At 36.1% G+C, this 20,267-nt stretch overlaps 1 protein-coding gene across 2 annotated transcripts in view; it reads right to left on the reverse strand.

The window, feature by feature from the left end:
* CACUL1 (CDK2 associated cullin domain 1) overlaps positions 1–20,267 on the reverse strand; it is a 63,345-nt gene that overhangs the window by 30,802 nt on the left and 12,276 nt on the right. For both annotated transcript variants that reach the window (XM_081266967.1, XM_081266966.1), the window contains exons 2-3: positions 10,645–10,771; positions 9,795–9,897 (exon numbers count right to left, since the gene is read on the reverse strand). In XM_081266967.1, the coding sequence (XP_081123093.1) occupies positions 9,795–9,897; positions 10,645–10,771 (230 nt within the window). The remainder of the gene's footprint in view (positions 1–9,794; positions 9,898–10,644; positions 10,772–20,267) is intronic.

Here is a 20,267-nt window from a genome sequence, read left to right on the forward strand (position 1 = left end):
TTTTTTATTGGGGGGGGGGTCCAAACTCAGGATACTATTTCAACTAGAATAAGGAGACGCCTCTAAGCCACTTCCACTGTAAAGCAACAGGCTTTCTACAGACTTACTTTACTGAATCTCTACTTGAGGGCTGGTCTTTGTCAAACCCTATGAAGGCACATGTGAAAGACAACACAGTCCCTGGCTTCAAAGGCTGACAGTAAATATTAAAATTGTGGTCTGAATGAGATCTGATGGAATGACTGAGGGTCAGGATGTCTCTCAATAGCAGATTCTCTGAGATAAGAATAATAGTAACAACAGTTGAGGTTCTAGTTTGGATTTAAAAATAGGTCTCCAAAAAAATCATCAAGAAAAACTCAAGACACAAGTGAAGACTTAATTCACCCGCTGGGGAATGATATTTTTTTTCTTGCAACTATGAAAAAAGGGTACCAGGCAATTTCTTATTATTTAAATTTTTTCTCTCTCTCATCAGGAGTAATAGTAAATAGTATATTTGAGGGAAGAAAGTGTTTTTTTTTCTTCTTTTTTAAAACACTTTCTGGTTCAAAAGATATAGAAATTAAAGCCTTAAAAATACACCCACCAAAAAATTTCAAAGACCATAAAACAAGACAACTAGGTTGAGTTACACTGCCACCCACTGGATAGAAAATAGATAGCAAAGCAATACTAATTTTAAATACTGAGACATTCAGTTTACCAGCCCTTTGGCAGAGCTTTTGTATGCAATCTGCTGTCTGTAAAGACTGAATCATAGATAGTAATATTGACTAATTCTGGCTTAGTTTCCATTAACTTCCATTACTAATTGGTTGAGAGCCAAATTATATATTTAACTTGAAGCTAAGATATATTCTGCTTAAAATACATCAAATTAATTTTATTAAAAGGATTTAAATGTAATTAGCTAACTTCCTCTAAATTAAACAGTTGACAAATACTTATTTAGGTTATCGTAAATTCAGCCACATTTGAAGCTAAAAACCTCTAGCATTTTCCTCCTCCTCCATTTTTGTGGTCTCTCCTCATTATAATACCCTGACTCAGGTATTATCAGTGCTTTTCCTCACACTTGAATGTTATTATCTTGGCCTGAAAACCAAGTCTCTGTTGAAACACTGTTGACTTAGGGTAATGAAGTGTTAAGTTCCAAAACACTGAAAAAAACACTTGTTAATGGATATTGACTATAAAACTATTATATCAAAATCAAAATATTTATTTGGTGAAAGTGAAAATATACTCTAAATTCAATAAAATGCATTAAGATGTACAATAAATTTATTTATGTTACTTGGGGAAGATGCCTCCCAATTGTTTCAGTGGATTCTCAATTCAGACACACATTTTTAAAAAAGGAAAATCAACAGTGGGAATGTCATTAAGACAGCTTTAAGAGTAAAAAATTTTGGACCCATTAAATTCAACTGCCCACATTATAGTGGGGCAAAACAGTATATTCTAAATGTTGTCATTTAAAATACTTATTGTATCACTCAAAGAAACAAACCACATCAAAATCCCAGTGATTTCTAAAGCTTAGAAAAATGTGACATAGACATACAATGGAGTATTATTCAGCCATTAAAAAAGGGAATGAAGTGATAATCATGCTACAATATGAGTGGGCGTTGTAAAATTATGCTAAGTGAGACATAAAAGGCCATACATCACATGATTCCACTTGCATGAAATGTCCAACATAGGCAAATCCACAAAACAGAAAGCAGATCAGTGGTTGAGAGGGTCTGAGGAAAGGAAAGAATAGGGAGTGACTGCTAATGGGTACAAGTTTCCTTTTAGGTGATTAAAATGTTCTGAAATTAGTGGTAACGGCTCTACAACTTTGTTGACTATACTAAAAAACCACCAAGCAATAATATATCAAAAAGGTTTAGGGTATATGAAATGAAAAATGCATTCCAAAAATAGATTAATAAAAATATAGCATGAGTTCTCTCTCACTCTTGTGATATGCCTCTCTTGAGGGTCTGTTCTGTTATTCTCGGGGGGAGGCGAGCCTCTGCCATCTGGAACACGGTGGCAGAGCAGATCCTAAAGGCTCTTTGGATACATACTCTTCTTTTTTTTTTAATATTTATTTTTTAGATGTAGTTGGACACAATGTCTTTATTTGTGTTAATGTGGTGCCGAGGATCGAACCTAGGGCCTAGCGCTTGCTAGGCGAGCGCACTACCTCTGAGCCACAACACCAGCCCTGGATACATACTCTTCTTTCACTCATAATTCATGTGTCAAAGCAAATTACCTGGCCAAGTCCAAACTTCAATGGGTTGGAGAAGTACAATCCCACCAAGTATCAGAAGGAAGGGAACTGGAAACATCTGTCAAGAGCACTATGACCAGCACATTTATCTACCTAGTACTTAAACTTTTAATTCAAACCTATGACAGGCCAAAAGAAGCCAACATTAGTAAGTCAGCATCCTTGTCCGCAAGGAGCTCACAGTGTTGCAAAGATGATATCCTGACTGGTAATTAAATATGCACCAAGGTGCTATAACTAAGCACTACAGTAACAACAGAAAGTGCTACAGAAGCAAAGAAGAAAAATTAATTAAACCTGCCTGGAATAGGTAAATTAAAAGCTGGGCAAACCCTAACAAATAGAATGCCTCCCTTCCAGAAGGAGAGGAGGAAAAAAGTGGTGGCCAAAGAAACTGAGAAAAGACATAAGATGGAAAAACAGTCACCTTAATTTCAAAAGAAAAAATGCTGTTGCTGCATTATTTTGCTGAGTACAGAGTGTAAAGAGCCCTGAAAGTTATTAAGGAGCACAGTGTTTGCTCTTTAGGTAAATGGACAGTCAAAAGGTCAAGAAAACGGGTGACAAATTGTGAGCACATTCAACAAAATGGATTGGGGAAGGTGCAGAGCCTAGAAATAAGGTAGCAATCTTCTCCTCTGTCCAGACAATTACCCCTGAGGATTTAAACTGGGAAGGCAGCAGAAATAAATATGAGACATTCCACAAGAGGAAAATTTAGCAAGACTTACAACTCATTTCATATTCCTATCCTATCACCCATCCCATCCAATCTATTAAAACTATCATTATACCTTTCCCCCCTAAAAGGTGCTAAAAAATAAAGCTGTATGCCACTTTTTCTGTGCCCTTAGCATATAGCATCCTGGCAGCACATGGCACATTGCTTGTTAAATTAAACATTTTCAAACTACTATCATTATCCTTTCCTGGTCAAGTCCCCTCTAGTAAACTCCTAACATTTCTATTGAAACCAAAGTGATCTTTATATCCTGTAACCCTACCTCTCTTTCTAACCATGAAGTTACTGTCTGACACTGTCTCATCATCTCCGCAATGCATCCCCAAACTTCCTTTTCCCTGTTCATTACCTTCAGGTCCACAGTTCCTGATCCAAGACTCCTGCAGTCATATGTGTGACCCTTAATTCTGAACTTTTAAAATTTAGAAGGTATTATGGTACATGCACCCTATATTATGCTCCAGTCCCACTAGGCATGGAAACAACACACTGATATTTCTGGGATAAAGTATAGGAACATTCCCATCAAGTTCCTTGAGTGTTTAGATCATGTTTTACTACCACATGAGTTTGGGAACCAAATTTATGAAGAAACATTCCTTTTTCAGACTTTTTTTTTTTTTTGGAACTGCAGATGAGGGACTATGTAGCTGCTGTAACTCACCTAGTCTACCACAATTGCCATCTCCCTACATCTCCTCTTCTTCTACTCTAATACATCTTATATTCTTTTGCCACACTAATCTTCTAAGATGCAATTCCTGACATTTCAGGGATTTTACATTTTGGCTCCAATCTGCCTTTTCTCCTCCCAGTCTCCCTGGAATACACTATCAGAGAGTCTGTCCAGGTTTTTTTCTGGACAGCCTCTGTGCACCACGTTCCTCCATCCACTCCCTCAGGCCCTGCCATTGCTGATACTGCCTCCCCTTCAACCCAGTACCTGACTGAGCTCATCCACCTTCGCTTAACAAGACAATTTCCTCACTGTGCTCTGAAAAGCTCTTATCCTTCTTGTGGTCTACTAGAAGGGATTGTGATTTAATTCCCTCTTTGAATTTCTACTATTATTCTTTTTCTAATTTCCTGAGATAAATGTAAAAGTTATTGATTTTCTAACATGAATTTTAGAGTTTTGACTTTTTCCAAAAAGACTTTGGCTTAATCCCACAAGGCCTGACAGAAAGTAGTAACATTATCATTCAGTTGGAAATAGGCACAACAGGTGCTTACTGACACTACAATTTTCTCTATCACACAGTGGTTTCTGGAAGTAGAGTTTTACACGTTCAATCATATCAAGCTTTCTTTTTTTTTTTTTTTTAAGTTTCCACTATTAGTTTCCAACTGAATACTGTTGTTAAGCCAAAGAACATACTCTGCATGATTTAAATTCTTTAAAATGTGTGAGGACTTACATTATGAGCAGCATATGTAATCATCTTTATAAGTGACCTAGGTTTACTTGAATAGAATGTGTATTCTACAATCAACATATACTGACTTCTAAATAAGCCAAGTTTATTACTCATATAGTTCAAATCTTCTATTCTCCTACTGTCTTTTGTTTATTTTGTCTGCTGAGAGAGAGAGAGATTAATTTCTCACCACAGCGTTACATTTTCTCCTTTGGAGTCTATTAATCTTTGTGGCTATTATTGGGTGCATACAAATGTAGAATTGTTATCCTCCTAGTAACTAAATTTTCTGTCACAATAGAAAGTTCTCTTTATAGCCAATAATACCTATTGTTCTAAATCTATTTTTTCTGATATCAGTATAACTGTGTCATCTTCCTTTCGGCTAATGTTTCTGTATTCCTACAGACAGGCTAGCAACCTTCAGAGGGTTGCAGAATCGTCTAGTCTGATTACTGATTTACTTTTTTTAATGCAATGTTTTTAACATTTCATATAAAATGTGATATGCTGATTTATTACCCTATTTGTCTTCTACTTGTCCCATCTGTTCTCTGCATCTTTTTCTGTTCTTTCTTGACTGTTATTTTTAGATGATCCAATTTTCACCCTCTATTATCTTATTAGTTACATTTCCTTGTGCTGTTCCTTTAGAAGTTACCCTAAGACTATAGACTACACTCTTGCCTTATCATAGACTAAAATAAATTAGGACTATGATACTTTCTGAATAAACCAATGGCTTTAGAACATTTTAAGTCAATTTTCTCCAACTTACACACTACTGTTATGAGTTCTGATAATATATATTTTTATACCCCACAAGAAATTAACTATATTGATCTATACTCACATATTTACCTTTTCTAATTTCCAACTTTTCATCAAGAAACTTTTTATAAGGAATATCTCTTCCTTTTAAGTGAGGAGACTATTGGTGATGAATTATCTCAATTCATGTCTCCTAGCTTTACAATCCCCTAAATCCCCTACTATGGCTAGTTATTTGTGATTGAGTGCCAGACATTGTTTATGAAAAATTACTGAACAACTATAGCCTATGATAATGTTATCTTTCTCCAGAGAGAATTCACTTTTTCTTCTAAGTGACTAGAGGATCCAGCTAATCCAAACCATCTTAACCTCATCAGGAATGAAGTTTCAGTTACTAAGAAAAATAGTATATGTAGTGGGATAGAATCCTTTGGGTGATAGGTCTTGATTTCCAATTTTATTACCACATTTACACAGGTATACCAAAGTTCTACTAAAGCTCACAGCCTGTTAGACTCCTCAAAAGAAGTAACCCTGCAATGAAATGACTCAAATGTTAGGCTCTCCTCTTGAATTTCCTTCTTCCAGACCTTGGCCCTATAATTTTGTTGTTGTTGTCATAATTTCCTTGTTATTTCTAGTTTTTTTTTTCCATTATTCTCAGCAGGAGGGGTGATCCAAATTACCAAGTCTTATCCATTACATACCCACTCCTCTTCCTAAGAAAGAACCTTGTATATTTGAATAGAAAAGTGCTAGCTGATACAGGCTTCCCACCAGGAATCCTTGCAACCAACCAACAAGTTTTTTGTTTTTGTTTTTGAAGACCAAGAAATCAATTGCGATTAACTGAGAGAGGCAACAGGGAGTCTTTAGGAAACTAGAAAGTATGCCTAAAAAATTAGGATTTTCAGAAGACTATTTCAGCCAAAAAAGACGAGGCAAGTCAAGAGAATGACAGAAATGGGAATGAAAAGAGGTCAGAAGCAAAATACAATACAATATTACACCAACTATGACTAACACCTGACAAGAAAAGAATGAGAGATGGATATGAAATCTCAAACCTGAGGAAGAAACTAAATTGGGTGAAGAAGAATTTAGACTTAATCATAAATATCTTCTAGTAATAAACCAAGTTTAACAGGTAACTGAAGGTCCTGATTTGAGTCCTCACCAACAGTATGGTGATTTCTAAGTTTCAACAGAACTTTCTAACTAATCAGAATACTATTTACTAAATTGCTAAAATGATCTTCTCTCTATAATTACCTATTTACATTCATTTGTATATTGAAAAAATCAGAATTAGAAATCCAGAAACTTTGAAAAGGAAAAAGAAAATAAAATACAGAATTTCATTATCACAATGACAGAGAAAAAAGTTAAGGTTAAAGGGAAAGGGAGAATGTTAAAAAAAAAAAAAAAAAAGCTGGGCTGAAGGTACAGCTCAGTGCATGGATGCTTACCCAGCACGCTTAAGACCCTGGGTTTGACCCCTGGCACCACCCACTCACCCACACACACAGTCAAAATAGCTGGGATTGTGGCTCAGTGGTAGAGTGTTCACCTAGCATGTGTGAGGCACTGGGTTTGATCCTCAGTGCCACATAAAAATAAATAAATAAAATAAAGGTATTGTGTCCATCTAGAACTAATACACATATATTCACACACACATATATTTAAAAACAAAAAAAGTCAAAATATACTATATCACAGTTCAAGAAATCCAGCAATAAAGAAAAAGGTACAGATATACATTCAGTGAAATACAATAGTGAGGAAAATACTAAGTGGGTTTAGCGATTTGCCAAGGGTTTTATTAATTCTACAAAAATAACAAAAAATACTTTTTAAAGTTACTGAGGTAGTGGAAAAGTCACTCTTTCCAAGATGAAAGAAATGTTTTTTTAAAAAGAGGCACAAATTAGATTATACAGTCATTTAAAAATATTTTGGTTCGATAAACATAATCTATTAAAATCTCTGCAAACATAATATCTAGATTTTAGATCAACACCAAAAATAATTAGGGAATATGGAACATTATTTCATATAATACTGTTCAGTATTTCCAACAGGATACATCTTTAGATATGACAAATAAGTCAACTGACAAACTATACAATCCAGCAGCTATTTTAAGATCCAACTCATTGATTTATAAACTCAACAACTAAAGCTCTGATTACCTGCCAAATGTAGCTCTATCCCATGCCTATGTTTTGGCTCTAAAAATTCATTTAAAAATCAGAGCTGCAAACAAAATGGCTCTACCCAAATATAACGTTTCATTTCTGACTCATGAGATCTGGCAAGTACTCCTGTTCTGTCCCCCATGAAAACTACCTTTAGCTTTCTATAAAACAGAGATGACACAGAGTAATAAAATGCTCAAGCATCTGAAGAACATAAAGATTAGCAATCACAGGACACTAATTATGCTGCTCTTTCCACTGGAACAGGTCAGACTTAGCTGCTGAGCATAAACATTTGCTGACTTATAGTTGTGCCAGACACTTAAGGATAAAAAGAGAAACGAGATGGAGTCCCCACCTTCAAGGGGGGCCTGTGAAGCAGTATAAACTAAAAATTATAACATAACCATTTCCCTAATAGAGTTGTTATTTCCAAGATGCTACAGGATTATAAACAAAGAAACACCAACTATTTGTTCTGGTCTGCTCGAGGAGAGTGCAAGGGTTCCAGGAAGGCTTCACATAGATAGACAGAAATGAGTTTAATATTGAGAAAAGAATGAAAAGATTTTGCCATATAGGAATCAGAAGAAAAAAAAAAAGCCTTACAACTTAGTGTAAAGGGACCACATATTTTAGTAAAGCTATTTGATTTTAAAATTGAGAAAATTTACAAAACAGTGTTTGCATGTGTAATCAAGAGGTATATAAGTGCTAAGTGGCAGAGTTGAGCTCTAGGTCTTCAGGTTTTGAACCATTCTTTCTTGCTGTTTAATAATGATTACAGACTTCATAATCTTACAAAAAGAGATCATTTTGAAGCTAGTTTTTTTTTTTTTAAACAGGACTATACTGTTGAGCTCGAAGTGGGACATATAGTGAATTAAAAAATAACTAAACTCCCCAAATCATGTTAACTTTACATTTATTAATACACTTGTTTTTTAAAAACATTAAAAGAGACATAACCCTTATCTAGTTTTAATCTTTAAAGAACCATTTCTCTGCTAATATAAAAGTAAAAATGATTTGGTTTCATAACATGCAAGGAAAACACACTCTGATACATAGATGACTAGAGTGTAACTTAGTAACACTTTAATGACCCTCTAGGTGGATGTGGTAAATGATGTTACTTACAAGACTAATAATTCACTGCAGCATTGTTAGTAATAAAACAACTAAATATTCATTATTTAGAGTGGTTAAATGAATTAAGGTACACAATAAACTATGGAAGAGCAATCAGCTGAGATGAGCATTGTAGTAAAACACTGGAGAGATAATGTGACCAAAACCAGGAGACTGGCAAATGCCCAGAATAGACAGAGTCCAGAGAGAGGTAAATGTAAATGGATTTTGGCAATAACTTGGATTCAGGTGAGAATCCAGGGCCTGGGTGGTGTCAAGAATTAGCCAATCATTCAAAGTTTTAATGCACAGGTCTTGGGTTTTATCTATAATTTATATGCAATGCCTAGGCACTAAATATTTCTGTTAAATGAAGATTTTATATTTTCTAGCAAACAATTTTACACTAGTAAGAAGAAAAGTATACATTTGACTATAATAAAATTTAGCTCTGGTGATAATTTTTAAAAACCTATTTAATACAACAACCTCAGACCACAAGGCAAGTGAGGAACATTATCCATGTGAGAGTCTACCCCAGCACTTACCTGAAAATGTGCTTTATTTCACAATTGTTGGAGTAGTTCCTAGTTGTACAGCAATTCCTGATACTCTACTGCTAAAGAACTTTCTAGATATCATGTTATTTCTACTCCAGAACTAAAGTAGTATCTGACCCTGACTGACCTTCAAGCACTGGAAGCTATGCTGAGGCAGGCCAGTGAAGAGGAAAGATGAGGACCAGAAGGCCAAGTGCCTCTTAAACTGAGCATTTCCTACAGCCCTCTCACCCTAGAATGAAAGAACCAGCATGCTGTTTATCTGCTACAGGGAGTTTATCAAGTCGACTTCAGTTTTCACATTGGCAAGTAAAAGAAATTAGGCAAACTACTCGTGAAATAATAAAAGTTCCAGAAAAAAAAATACAAACTATTGTGTATATTTATGCTATAAAAGTCACTAAATATTAAAGAGAAAAATAAGGTTTTTATCTGAAAAAATGTTGACATAGTAATAACTGGGATCACTTAAGGTCTAAAATATACTCCATCTAAAAATATCTATAATTTATGTCATATTTTCAAAGAATCTAAAGATTTGATCAATAATCATCTAGGGAATATTTATAAATTTATATCATAAGAAAATGAACAAGATCCCAAATATTAAACAGTCTAATTTCAACCAGCCTGAAAAACCCAAAGAAACAAAAATCAACACAATCAGTTCTTTACCTGCAGCTCCTCTGAAACTCTCTCTAAGTGATTAGTTATCTTTTTAATCAGGTCACTATACATCTGTTCCGAGTGTTGCTGGCATACACACTTATACACACAACTGTAAAACCGAACAAAAAACCAAGTTAATGAAGATGCACTTAACTCAATCTAAGGTGAAAGCACATTTTTAATATATTACCACTAATCAAATAATGCAGATTTAAAACCAGTAACTGACCACAACTTTTAATAAAAATTTGCCCTCCCCATTCAATGTCTGGATGGAAAAAATATTACCACTAACTGCAAATAATCTTGAGTAGAGTGCATTCCAGCACTAGCTATTCCAATACTGGTGATGATCCAAGGGTCTGAATATGATAACCCCTTAAAGTCAGGTTCTCTCTTGCTTTTTTTTTTTTTTTTTAAATAAATCAATCTCAAAATAAGGAAGAAAGCAATAATCAGTAGAAAGAAAGTGTCTAACTGACAAAAATGTCTGCAATACAATCTCTTTGTACATTAGTTGTGTGAAACAACATAGTTGTTATTTCTTCTTCCTGTCACTGTGCTGATTTTCTACACCAGACACTTCAGTCATTCTTGTCTCCTTAGTGACCTCCAGTTTCTTCATTATCTATGGTGGATGTGGCAGGCTGAGGTAGCAGAAGTCTTGATTTGAAAACCACTTTTGAATCAAAAAGTATAAATCAAACATCCAATCCACAAGTGTGGAATACATAAATACTTAAGAGTCTCACTTTGTGTATTTTATATATCACATGCATGCATGCTGTCATAACTCAAAGTTGCCCTGAACCTCAATAAACCCTTTCAAACCCAAGCAAATTAAATCTTGACTTACCTGTATATCTGTTCATAGGATATGGGGATATAGTCACCAGGACTCTGGGTTAAAAGTTGATCTATGGCACCATCCAATTTTGGCCAGTATGTGCTCTTATAATCTTCAATAGTTATAACATTCATTACTACAAGTAAAAAGTAAAATAAGTGTTACTATGTGCCACATAAAATGAACACAAATCATAGCAATTTTGTACTCACAAATCCATTCTTTTATTAACTACCCATCACATTTCAATTAAAAGGGAAAAATACCTGGTCAGAGAAGTTAAGCAGCTACGAATCTGCCCATCTTTTAAAACAACAAAACAAGTATTACTGGTTTCTTTCCCAGTTTTCTGTAAGCTTCTGCCATCAATGAAGTATTTTCAAACATGCTGACCCTTAAAAGACATTGTCAATTATAAGTGGCCTATCAGTGAATCACAAGAAGGTTCTAGGAAACAATAAACACCATCAATATTTATAGATATTCTTGGGAAAATCTACCTAATGATAGGACTACAGGTATTAAGGTCTAAATGCTAACAGTCATCAAAGAGGCTGCCAGAAAATGTGTTTAGCTTTATGGTGCTGCAAGTACCTTTTAGTTATCACCAGAACTCTAACTTGGGCTCTTACCATGTGCAACTTGACAAGCCCACCTGAAAACCTGTGCGTGTTCTGGAGCCTGACATCAAAGTCTTACCTTATTCCTTCAAACAGACTCATTCATTATAAAGCATTTGTAATAGCTGGTCTTAACAATTTTGAGATCCAGGGGTGACAACTGCTTCACAACAATGGAATGCTAATATTAAAAAAGAGCTACTTGAAGAATATGAGATACCCTGTGACATGGGAGCTTACAAGTACTGAATCAGTATTTTGCTGTTTATTTCATCAGAAACTGGAGAGCAGAAAGGTTAGGTGGCTTCCCCCAAGAACACATGGTTAAGTACTGGCAGAAGTACCAAGTAAAGGAAAGTCTATCACATTAGTGACTTCCAACCTTGGTCATTCAGGTTCAAGATTTTTTTTTTTTTAAGTTTTCGGTGGACACAACATCTTTGTTTGTATGTGGTGCTGAGGATCGAACCCGGGCTGCACACATGCCAGGCGAGCGCGCTACCACTTGAGCCACTTCCCCAGCAAGATTTCTTTTAATCTATCATTTTTATTCATCTTTATTTAATATTTTCTTTAAACCAATTCAATTTCATCTTCACTTAACTTATTTTAAGGGACACTTGAGAAATGATCTACTGAATCATAAAACAATAAAGTATAACCTTAAAAATATTTTGTTGGGGCTGGGAATGTAGCTCAGCAGTACAGCACCTGCTTAGCATAAGTGAAGCCCTGGACTTATTCCCCAACAAAGAAAAAAAAAAAAATTTTTCTTAAGAAGCCAGACCCAAAAGGATCCATATTTTGAGTCCCACTTATATGACACTAATAAAGGCAAAACTCTAGGAAGAAAAACATATTACTGATTCCCAAGGGCTGGGTGGTAGAGTAAAGGATTATCTATAAAAAGGTATCATGGGGAAATTTTTAGGGCAATGAATTATTTTGTATGGAACTGTGGTATTAGATACCACATCCATGCATTTGTCAAAACCAACAACACCGTATGCCATAAAGTGAATTCACTGTCAAAAAAAAAAGAAGAAGAAGAAATCAACAAGGCTATACTAGTAAAGATGAAATCCCAACTGTGACCAAATAATTTACAAATCAGAACTCACAATGAAGAGAATGGAGAGGAAAGGAGTATTGGATTAAATGTAAAACTAAAGACAAAAAAAACTGTGAAAAAACTGTGTGCACATATGCACACACACACAACTAAGAGGCTGCCATACCACGCAGGGCCTTCTGGATCACTGTAAAAACTGAGTAAGATGGGAGCCTCTGGAGGGTTTTAAGCAGGAGTGCCGTGATCTGACTTATGTTTTGTATGGGACCATTCCAGCTGCTGTGTTGAGAATAAACTAATTTAGGAAGCTGTGATTTGGGGGAGAGGGTAGGGTTGGGGCCAAGTGGTGGCCTTGAAGATTATAGGGAGAGGTCAGATTCTGAATATATTTTAAAGGCAAAGCCAGTAAGAATTGCTAATAGACTGGATGAGAGATCTAAAAGAACGTTCAAGGATAACTCCCAAGTTTTTGGCCAGAGCACAAAAAGTCAGGGCTGCTGTTTACTAAGAGGAGGAGCAGAAAAAGCTTAGCTTATCTGCAGGTGTAGCAGATGCTGCTGGTGCCTCACCCACTTACTATTATGGTTTGATCTTAAATGTTCTCCCAAACCTCATGAGTTGAAGAGTTGGACCCCAACATAGCAGTCTTCAGGGCTTTTGGGAGGTGACTGGATCATGAGGGCTCCAACCTCAGGAATGAATTTATGGATTCATAGCTTAATGGAGGGGGACTTTGTTATAAAAACCTTTCCAGCTGCCATGTGATAAGCCGCTTTGTTCTATCACAAGCTCCTCACCATGATGTTCTGTCTTGCCAGAGGTCCATAGCAATAGGGTCATGCAATCATGGACTGAAACCTCTGAACCTATAAGCCAAAATAAATCTTTCTCCCCTTTAGGTTGTTTTGCTCTGATATTTTGTCACAGCAACGGAAATCAACATACCCTTGTCCACAAAGGCCAACTGTCAACACCTACAATTACTTGCCTCAGTGTTCTGCCTAGCTGCCATAACTTGCTCTAGAGAGGAGAGAGGCAGGTTGGGAGCGGTAGAGAAGTAGCCATACTCTCCAGCTACTTTCAATCAATGGCTAATGAGGATTCAGCCTCATTACCTCAGTAGATCCCTCTGCTGTCAGGTGAGATAACTGAGACACGGGTGCTATACTAACACCCAGAGTTCCCTACAGGGATTGGGCTCAGAGTGGTGACCGACTCTGCCAGCTTCCTTACCTTCTCTATCTCACTTCCTCAACTCCCTTACAAGTGCTTCCTGGTCTCATTACCTTGTACTTAAAACTATTTGTGCTTTTTAAAAAAGAAAAAGGGAAGGAAGGTCTCTTAAAAACAGAAAATCCACATTGCTTGCCATTAAACAGATGGCAATATACAAATAATACAATGTTGTCAAATTCTAGTGAGGTCCTGCTGCCTGCCAAGTGTTCTGAGCCTGAAGTTGGCTTTCCCTGTTAAAGAGATTGGCAGATGTTGAAAAGTGTTACACACTACATTTCTGCTCATGTAATCTAAAGGATTCAAAGAAAACTGAAAAGGAAATTATATTCTATGTGATACTGTTAGTGAATCCCTTATCAGTATACCACCAAAAGCACACTCTACACCAAAAGCTGAAACCTGAAGAACAGGAGTGTAATACTCAAAGAGAAGGCTGCCAGTTCCACAAAGCCAAGACCCCACACACTAGTCCTTGGGCTCCTGGGCTGCTGAGCTCAACAAACCACACCACGTGGCCACAGGTGGGGAGCGTGCCTACTTCTCAAGCACAGGAGTCAGACCTCAGCAAGTCACCGAGTCAAAGACATGAAGGAGGAAGAGAAAGGAACTAAAATATAAAGTCCTCTAGCTATTACGTGTGTGTGTCCTCTAGCTATTAGGACAGAATGGAGACCAACTTTGGAAGCAGAAACCACTGATGCCACTCAGGTATCTTTCTTATTTTTTAAAGAAATTTGTATTTGATTTTTACTTATTTTTTTCCTTTTTTTTTTTTTTTTTTGGTGCTGGGGACTGAACCCAGGGCCTTGTGCATGGGAGGCAAGCACTCTACCAACTGAGCTATATTCCTAGCCCTGTTTGGTTTTTTTTAATGCTCTGCTTTTAAAGATCTTTGAAAAGGGGCATTTAAAAAAAAATGACGACAACTCAAGGAACAGTAAAGAAGCCTCTTTCCACATACAGAAAAAAAGAGTTACATCTACTTCCACACACATATATAATATGCACCTATTTTCAAATACATTTTATTTAAAAATCAGATGAAGAAGTCAATTCAGCTGGCCTCACATGCTAACAAATGTAACTTTTTTCTCAGGCCAGCCAATCCTCACCAGTGGCAAGAGAAGCAGAACTTGGGCGAGTATGGGCAGAGCCAGAGGAGGCCTGAAGAGTGAGTATAAGCTGGTCTAAGGAGGGCTCCTCACACAATCCTCAGTCCACATTTATGATGACAATGCAGGGAACTTTAAGATACTGGTTATTTCTTTGCTAATACCAACCCATTCCTGATTAAAAAAACAAAAACCATCAGCAGTTTATCAGCAGTTTAAACACATAGCCTCATGTGTATAGGTATGCAGCCTTGAACTTTAAAAATTAGATCTGCTGATTAAAGAAATGAAATCCCTTTAAACTTTCACCATTGAAAAATGTGAACTGACCAGAAGAAACCACAGTCAAAATTCATGCAATAAATAAAACAACTAGTTTACCAATTTAAAAAGGCAACATGCAGTGCTATAGGTCAGAGTGCAGACCACATGGAGAAATCTCAGAAGACTAACAAAGCCAAATAATTTAGACAATATTTTTAAATTTTATGTCTTGATTTTAGTAGTTCAGCATTAAGTATATATTAGAAAACAAAAGCAAAAAAGAAAAGTCACTCATAATTCCCCACCAATACACGGTGCATACCAGTCTTTTTTTTTCAACATACATGTCTATGGTTAAAAGATTTCTAGTGAACTAAGAAATTCTTGAATTCTACCTTTTAAATTCCTTTTCTGGATATGATATGCAACATCAACAACTGTGAATCCAAATGAAAACACAGAATCTTGGGGCTGGAGTTGTAGCTCAGTGGTAGAGCACTTGCCTAGCATGTGTGAGGCACTGGATTCAATCCTCAGCACTAGATAAAAGTAGGTAAATAAATAAAGGTATTGTGTTCATTTAAAAAACACACACACATAATCCAGATAAAATTGAAATCACCATTAAATTACTAAATTTTATCTAAGATTTTCCACTTGAAAATAATGGATTACTTTTTAAGTCAATTTTTAAACGCACTACAAGACCAAGCATAGTGTTGCATGACTGCAGTCCTAGTTACTTGGCAGGCTGAAGTAGGAGGATCACTTGAGCCCAGGAGTCCCAAAACAGGCTGGACAACCTGGCAGGACTCCAAATCCTAAAAAAATAAAAAAGGCGGGGGGGGGGGGGGGGCTAGTCCTACAAAATCAGATGCCTACAAAGCTAGGCCAGTAAACACAAGTTAATAAATCAAGTTTGGTAAAAGAATTTTACAAAAGAATGAACTGTATATGTCTTCTAGAAACATTCACATTTAAAAAAAAAAAATTTAAGATCCATGGTGTAAGCCTCAAAGATCATGTTATACAAGGCTTAAACCTAGAAACAGATAACAAGTTCATATGATCTAAATCCTACTGAGAAGACAGTTTAACCAAACTTTAGTAAAGTAAAATGAAACAAAGTCTAAAACACATGGAATAGCTAGAACCTAAGGTTTAAGAAATACCAGGCTGCTAATAAACAGGAAACTATTCAAGATGTATAACTCATACCAGGCAGTAATAACCATTCATCCTTTTTTGACCAAATAACTTATCAAAACTCAACTTATTTACTTATTATTGTTGATCCATTTCACACTAAACATAAGCCCCATGGAGAAGAAATTCACCAACAGAGTACCAACTCCAAACAAATGGTAGGTATTCAATATTAAGTCTGAAGTGGACTAATTTAGTATTAAAATGAATGCCCACTAGAAAAAGTCCAAGGCATACTATTACTTAGTATTTGTTTTAGAATTAAGGCTTAAATCACATTTGATTTCATACAGGCTAAAGTAAATCAGGTTAATCCTACTAAATAATTCTTTGGATGATTTCTGGTGTTATTTCCTTGAATTTATTCAAGAGGGGAATAAATTCAGAAATTATAATAAGCTTGGTCTACTGCAAAGGCTGATCACTACCTGCTTTCAGTGGTTCTCAAAAGTGACCTCCAGAGCAGTATCAGCAACAGCATCACCTGAAAACTGCTGCAAAAGCAAACTGCCAGGCCAGAGTCTAGGTGGGACCCTAGATCTAACAAGCCTTGCTCCAGCTTGTCAAGACAGCTCAAGCTTGAGAATCACTAACTAATGCCACTGCGTCGGTAGCTTAGGACAGCCAGGGGGGTCACATAAAAGTTTCTCTTCTGTGTACTGAAAATAAGGGGTTTGTCAGCTGTCAACAATTTGAATTAGTCAAATAACAATATATATTAAAGACCATGTTAAAAGAGTAGCCAGAACTGTTTCACATCAGACTCTATAAGTGCTACTCTATATCCCTATTCCATACTCCCCCAAAAGTTACTTTCAGTTAAAATTGACTCTTTAAAAAGACTACAATAATGGCAATTCTTAAATAAACAATTAAGTCAAATTTAATAAGCTAAATTATGTTTGAAATAAACTTTTTAGATGAACTAAAATTATAAATTTGGTAATTAGAATGGAGTAGGAGGGCTGAGGTTGTGGCTCAGTGGTAGAGTGCCTGCCTAGCACGTGAGAGGCCCTGGGTTTGATCCTCAGCACTACATAAAAAAATAAATAAAGGTATTGTGACCAACTACAACTAAAAAATAAATATTAAAAAAAAGAAGAATGGAGTAGCCAAAAAGAACTCTAGTTTATCTAACTCTAGCCTTTGTAGAAGAAAATTTGTGATTTCTTGTGATCATGTGTACCCAGCAGTCAATAACCACTTAGTATATCTGTGTTGTCCAAGACATTACCACTGGGCACAATATTCTGCTCCCTGCAGCACACAAGTATGACTGAACTCTTACAAGAATGAAGCTAACGGTCAAGAACAAAACTTTCAGGGGCTGGGGATGTGGCTCAAGCGGTAGCACACTCGCCTGGTATGCGTGCGGCCCGGGTTCGATCCTCAGCACCACATACAAAGATGTTGTGTCCGCCGAGAACTAAAAAATAAATATTAAAAAATTCTCTCTCCCCCCACCCCCACTCTCTCTTTAAAAAAAAAGAACAAAACTTTCAGAAAGGGAGAAGGCCTTGGCAATCAAGAAAGGGCATGGTCAGAGTGGAAGAGGAGAACCCGAAGCTGAACCAGGCAGTGTATCTAATAAGTGGGGTGAGGTAAGTTTTACTTAAGACAGAAAAATCCTAGCTAATATTTTCTCAAAAGGAAAATAACTCTGATACAAATAAAACAGTGATACTTAGTTGATCCTCAGAGAAACTGATCAGCTTAAAAAAAATAGTAAAAGGAGTTACTGAAATCTTTAAATATCCTTTTCCTTATTAGAATAAAACAAAACTTGCACCGCCTACTTGGGTATACTTTGATTTGCCAATAGAAGGTAGCTAATGTTAATTCCTAGTGAAGCACTTGTTTTTTTAAGTGGGGTAAATCCTTTCAAAAACTTGTGAGTTTTAGGTGTTTGGGAAGTTTCTAGGTGTTAAGGTCTGTGGTCTGCACAATTCAACTGAAACACTGGACAATTTAAAATATCTGTGATCATTATGAATAATATATCAAATATATCTAATGTGTCATTTTATATAGGTCCTCATTAATACATTCTTTAAGGGTTCTATGCTACCAACCCCTCACCCTACATAAAAACAAAAGCAAAACCATGATAAACAAAAAACATTTTGGTCCAGGTAAGGTTATAACTGTACCAATATCTGACACTATCTAACCTGTCTGGCCTTTGTATCAAATGAAGTACCACTTCACCCATTGTAAACTTTAAAACTTATATGGGAAACTTCCTTTACTACTACTATCTCAAAACAAAAACAAAAACAAAAACACTACCTAGCTGTAGGGCGACCAGGAAGAACTGAGATCTCCATTCTTTTAGAATGGTAACTGCACAACACTGTACTACAATTTCATTTTCTTGAACCTATGACATAGTTCCTAACATGAACATGTTATAACAATATGAAATGGCCAAGGATTACCAAGCCATCCATTATGGTACCAAGTTCACCTAATCCAAAATTTTAAAAAATTCGAAGTTATTCAAACTTCAAAGTATTATCAACTGAGATTATATAGGTATAAACTGTTGGTTACAGGTCTGCCATGGTTTTAAAATTCTCTGATGTCTTCCAAGATTTAAACAGGTCAATCTCTCCTTGGCATGAAGACCAAGAACATGTGAACTTTGAAGGAATCACAAAAGGCAAGTGCTGACATGTATCCCAACAGAAAGGGTGCCACTCTTGCTCTGCCAGACCTGCAAGGTTCAGGATTTGAGGACAGGATACAATGAGGAAGAGATGGAAAGGGGTGAGAGGTGGAATGGAGATTGACTGCAAAAGTCTGTAGGCTAAAAAATAGAAAGAAGCTAGAAAAGTGTTATTCTGTGAAGAAACTGGAAGACAAAGTATTAAGACTTGGGAGGCACAGATACATGCAAAGCAGGGATGGGAGGTGTGAAGCACAGGGCTAGTGAAGCAAGAGTCAAACATCAGCACAAGAAACACTCCTGCATCTACCTTGCTCCTTTTCTTCCTGTTCCATCTCCCAACCCCTACCTTTTTTTAGAAGATCCTTTTCTACAAAACTCAATGGTTGAGAGAAAAGACGTTTGTTCACATATGAATACTTGGAAGTTCCTCAACAAAATGCAGCTCTGCCTTTAATCAGCCAATAAATGCAGCTCTTCGGGCTGGGGATGTGGCTCAAGCGGTAGTGCCCTCGCCTGGCATGCGTGTGGCCCGGGTTCGATATTCAGCACCACATACAAAGAAAGATGTCGTGTCCACCGAGAACTAAAAAATAAATATTAAAAAAATTCTCTCTCTCTTTTAAAAATAAATAAATAAATAAAAACTAAATGCAGCTCTGCATTTAATCAGCAAAAGGTGAAGACCAACTAAGCTTGACAAGGCCCTCTATACCCACAGAACTGCTTATTAGCCTTTTTCGGTTTTAAATATGAATAGATGGCTAAGGATTTCCAAAGATTTACACAAAGTCTTAGAGATGGAAGACCAAAAACAAAAAGTTGACAAGCTAAAACAAAGATAAGTAGAATAAACTTTTTCTTAAAACAAACAAACAAACAAAAAAACACTATAATTCTTACCCTAAGATAAAAGTCAAGATCACTATCAAGAAAAAGTAGTAATCTGCCAATGTTTAAAATCCAGGGGATGAAGAAAAAAGAAAACATCCAGGAACTCTCTCAGAGCATTAAGAGAAACAGTATATAGCAAAAGTTAAAAGACTTAGAAGATCAAAACAGGAAATTCAACATTTCACTACCATGTTCTACCAACTACCATGTTTACCACCAACAATTTGAGAGAAAGGGATAATAGAGAAAATGTACAGAAAAATATTGACGTGCTCCTATAAGAAAATATCACACAAATTTTCTCAAAGGGGAAAAAAATGTCACATCCAGAACAAGAATTAAAATGTTACCTGACTCCTTCATTCATTGTAGCATGCTAGTTTAATGTAAATGAAGCAACACTTAACAAAATTCTAAGGGAAATTTCACTTAAGAATCTTATACCTGAATTGTTAATAAAGTATAAAAACAATATTAAGATACTTTCTTTCTGTACAGCTGGGCATGGTAGGGCTCAGGAGGCTGAGGCAGGAGGATTTTAAATTGGAAGCCAGCCTCAG

The sequence above is a fragment of the Spermophilus citellus genome, assembly GCF_964194105.1.
Source record: "Spermophilus citellus genome assembly, chromosome: 15".
Taxonomy (NCBI): domain Eukaryota; kingdom Metazoa; phylum Chordata; class Mammalia; order Rodentia; family Sciuridae; genus Spermophilus; species Spermophilus citellus.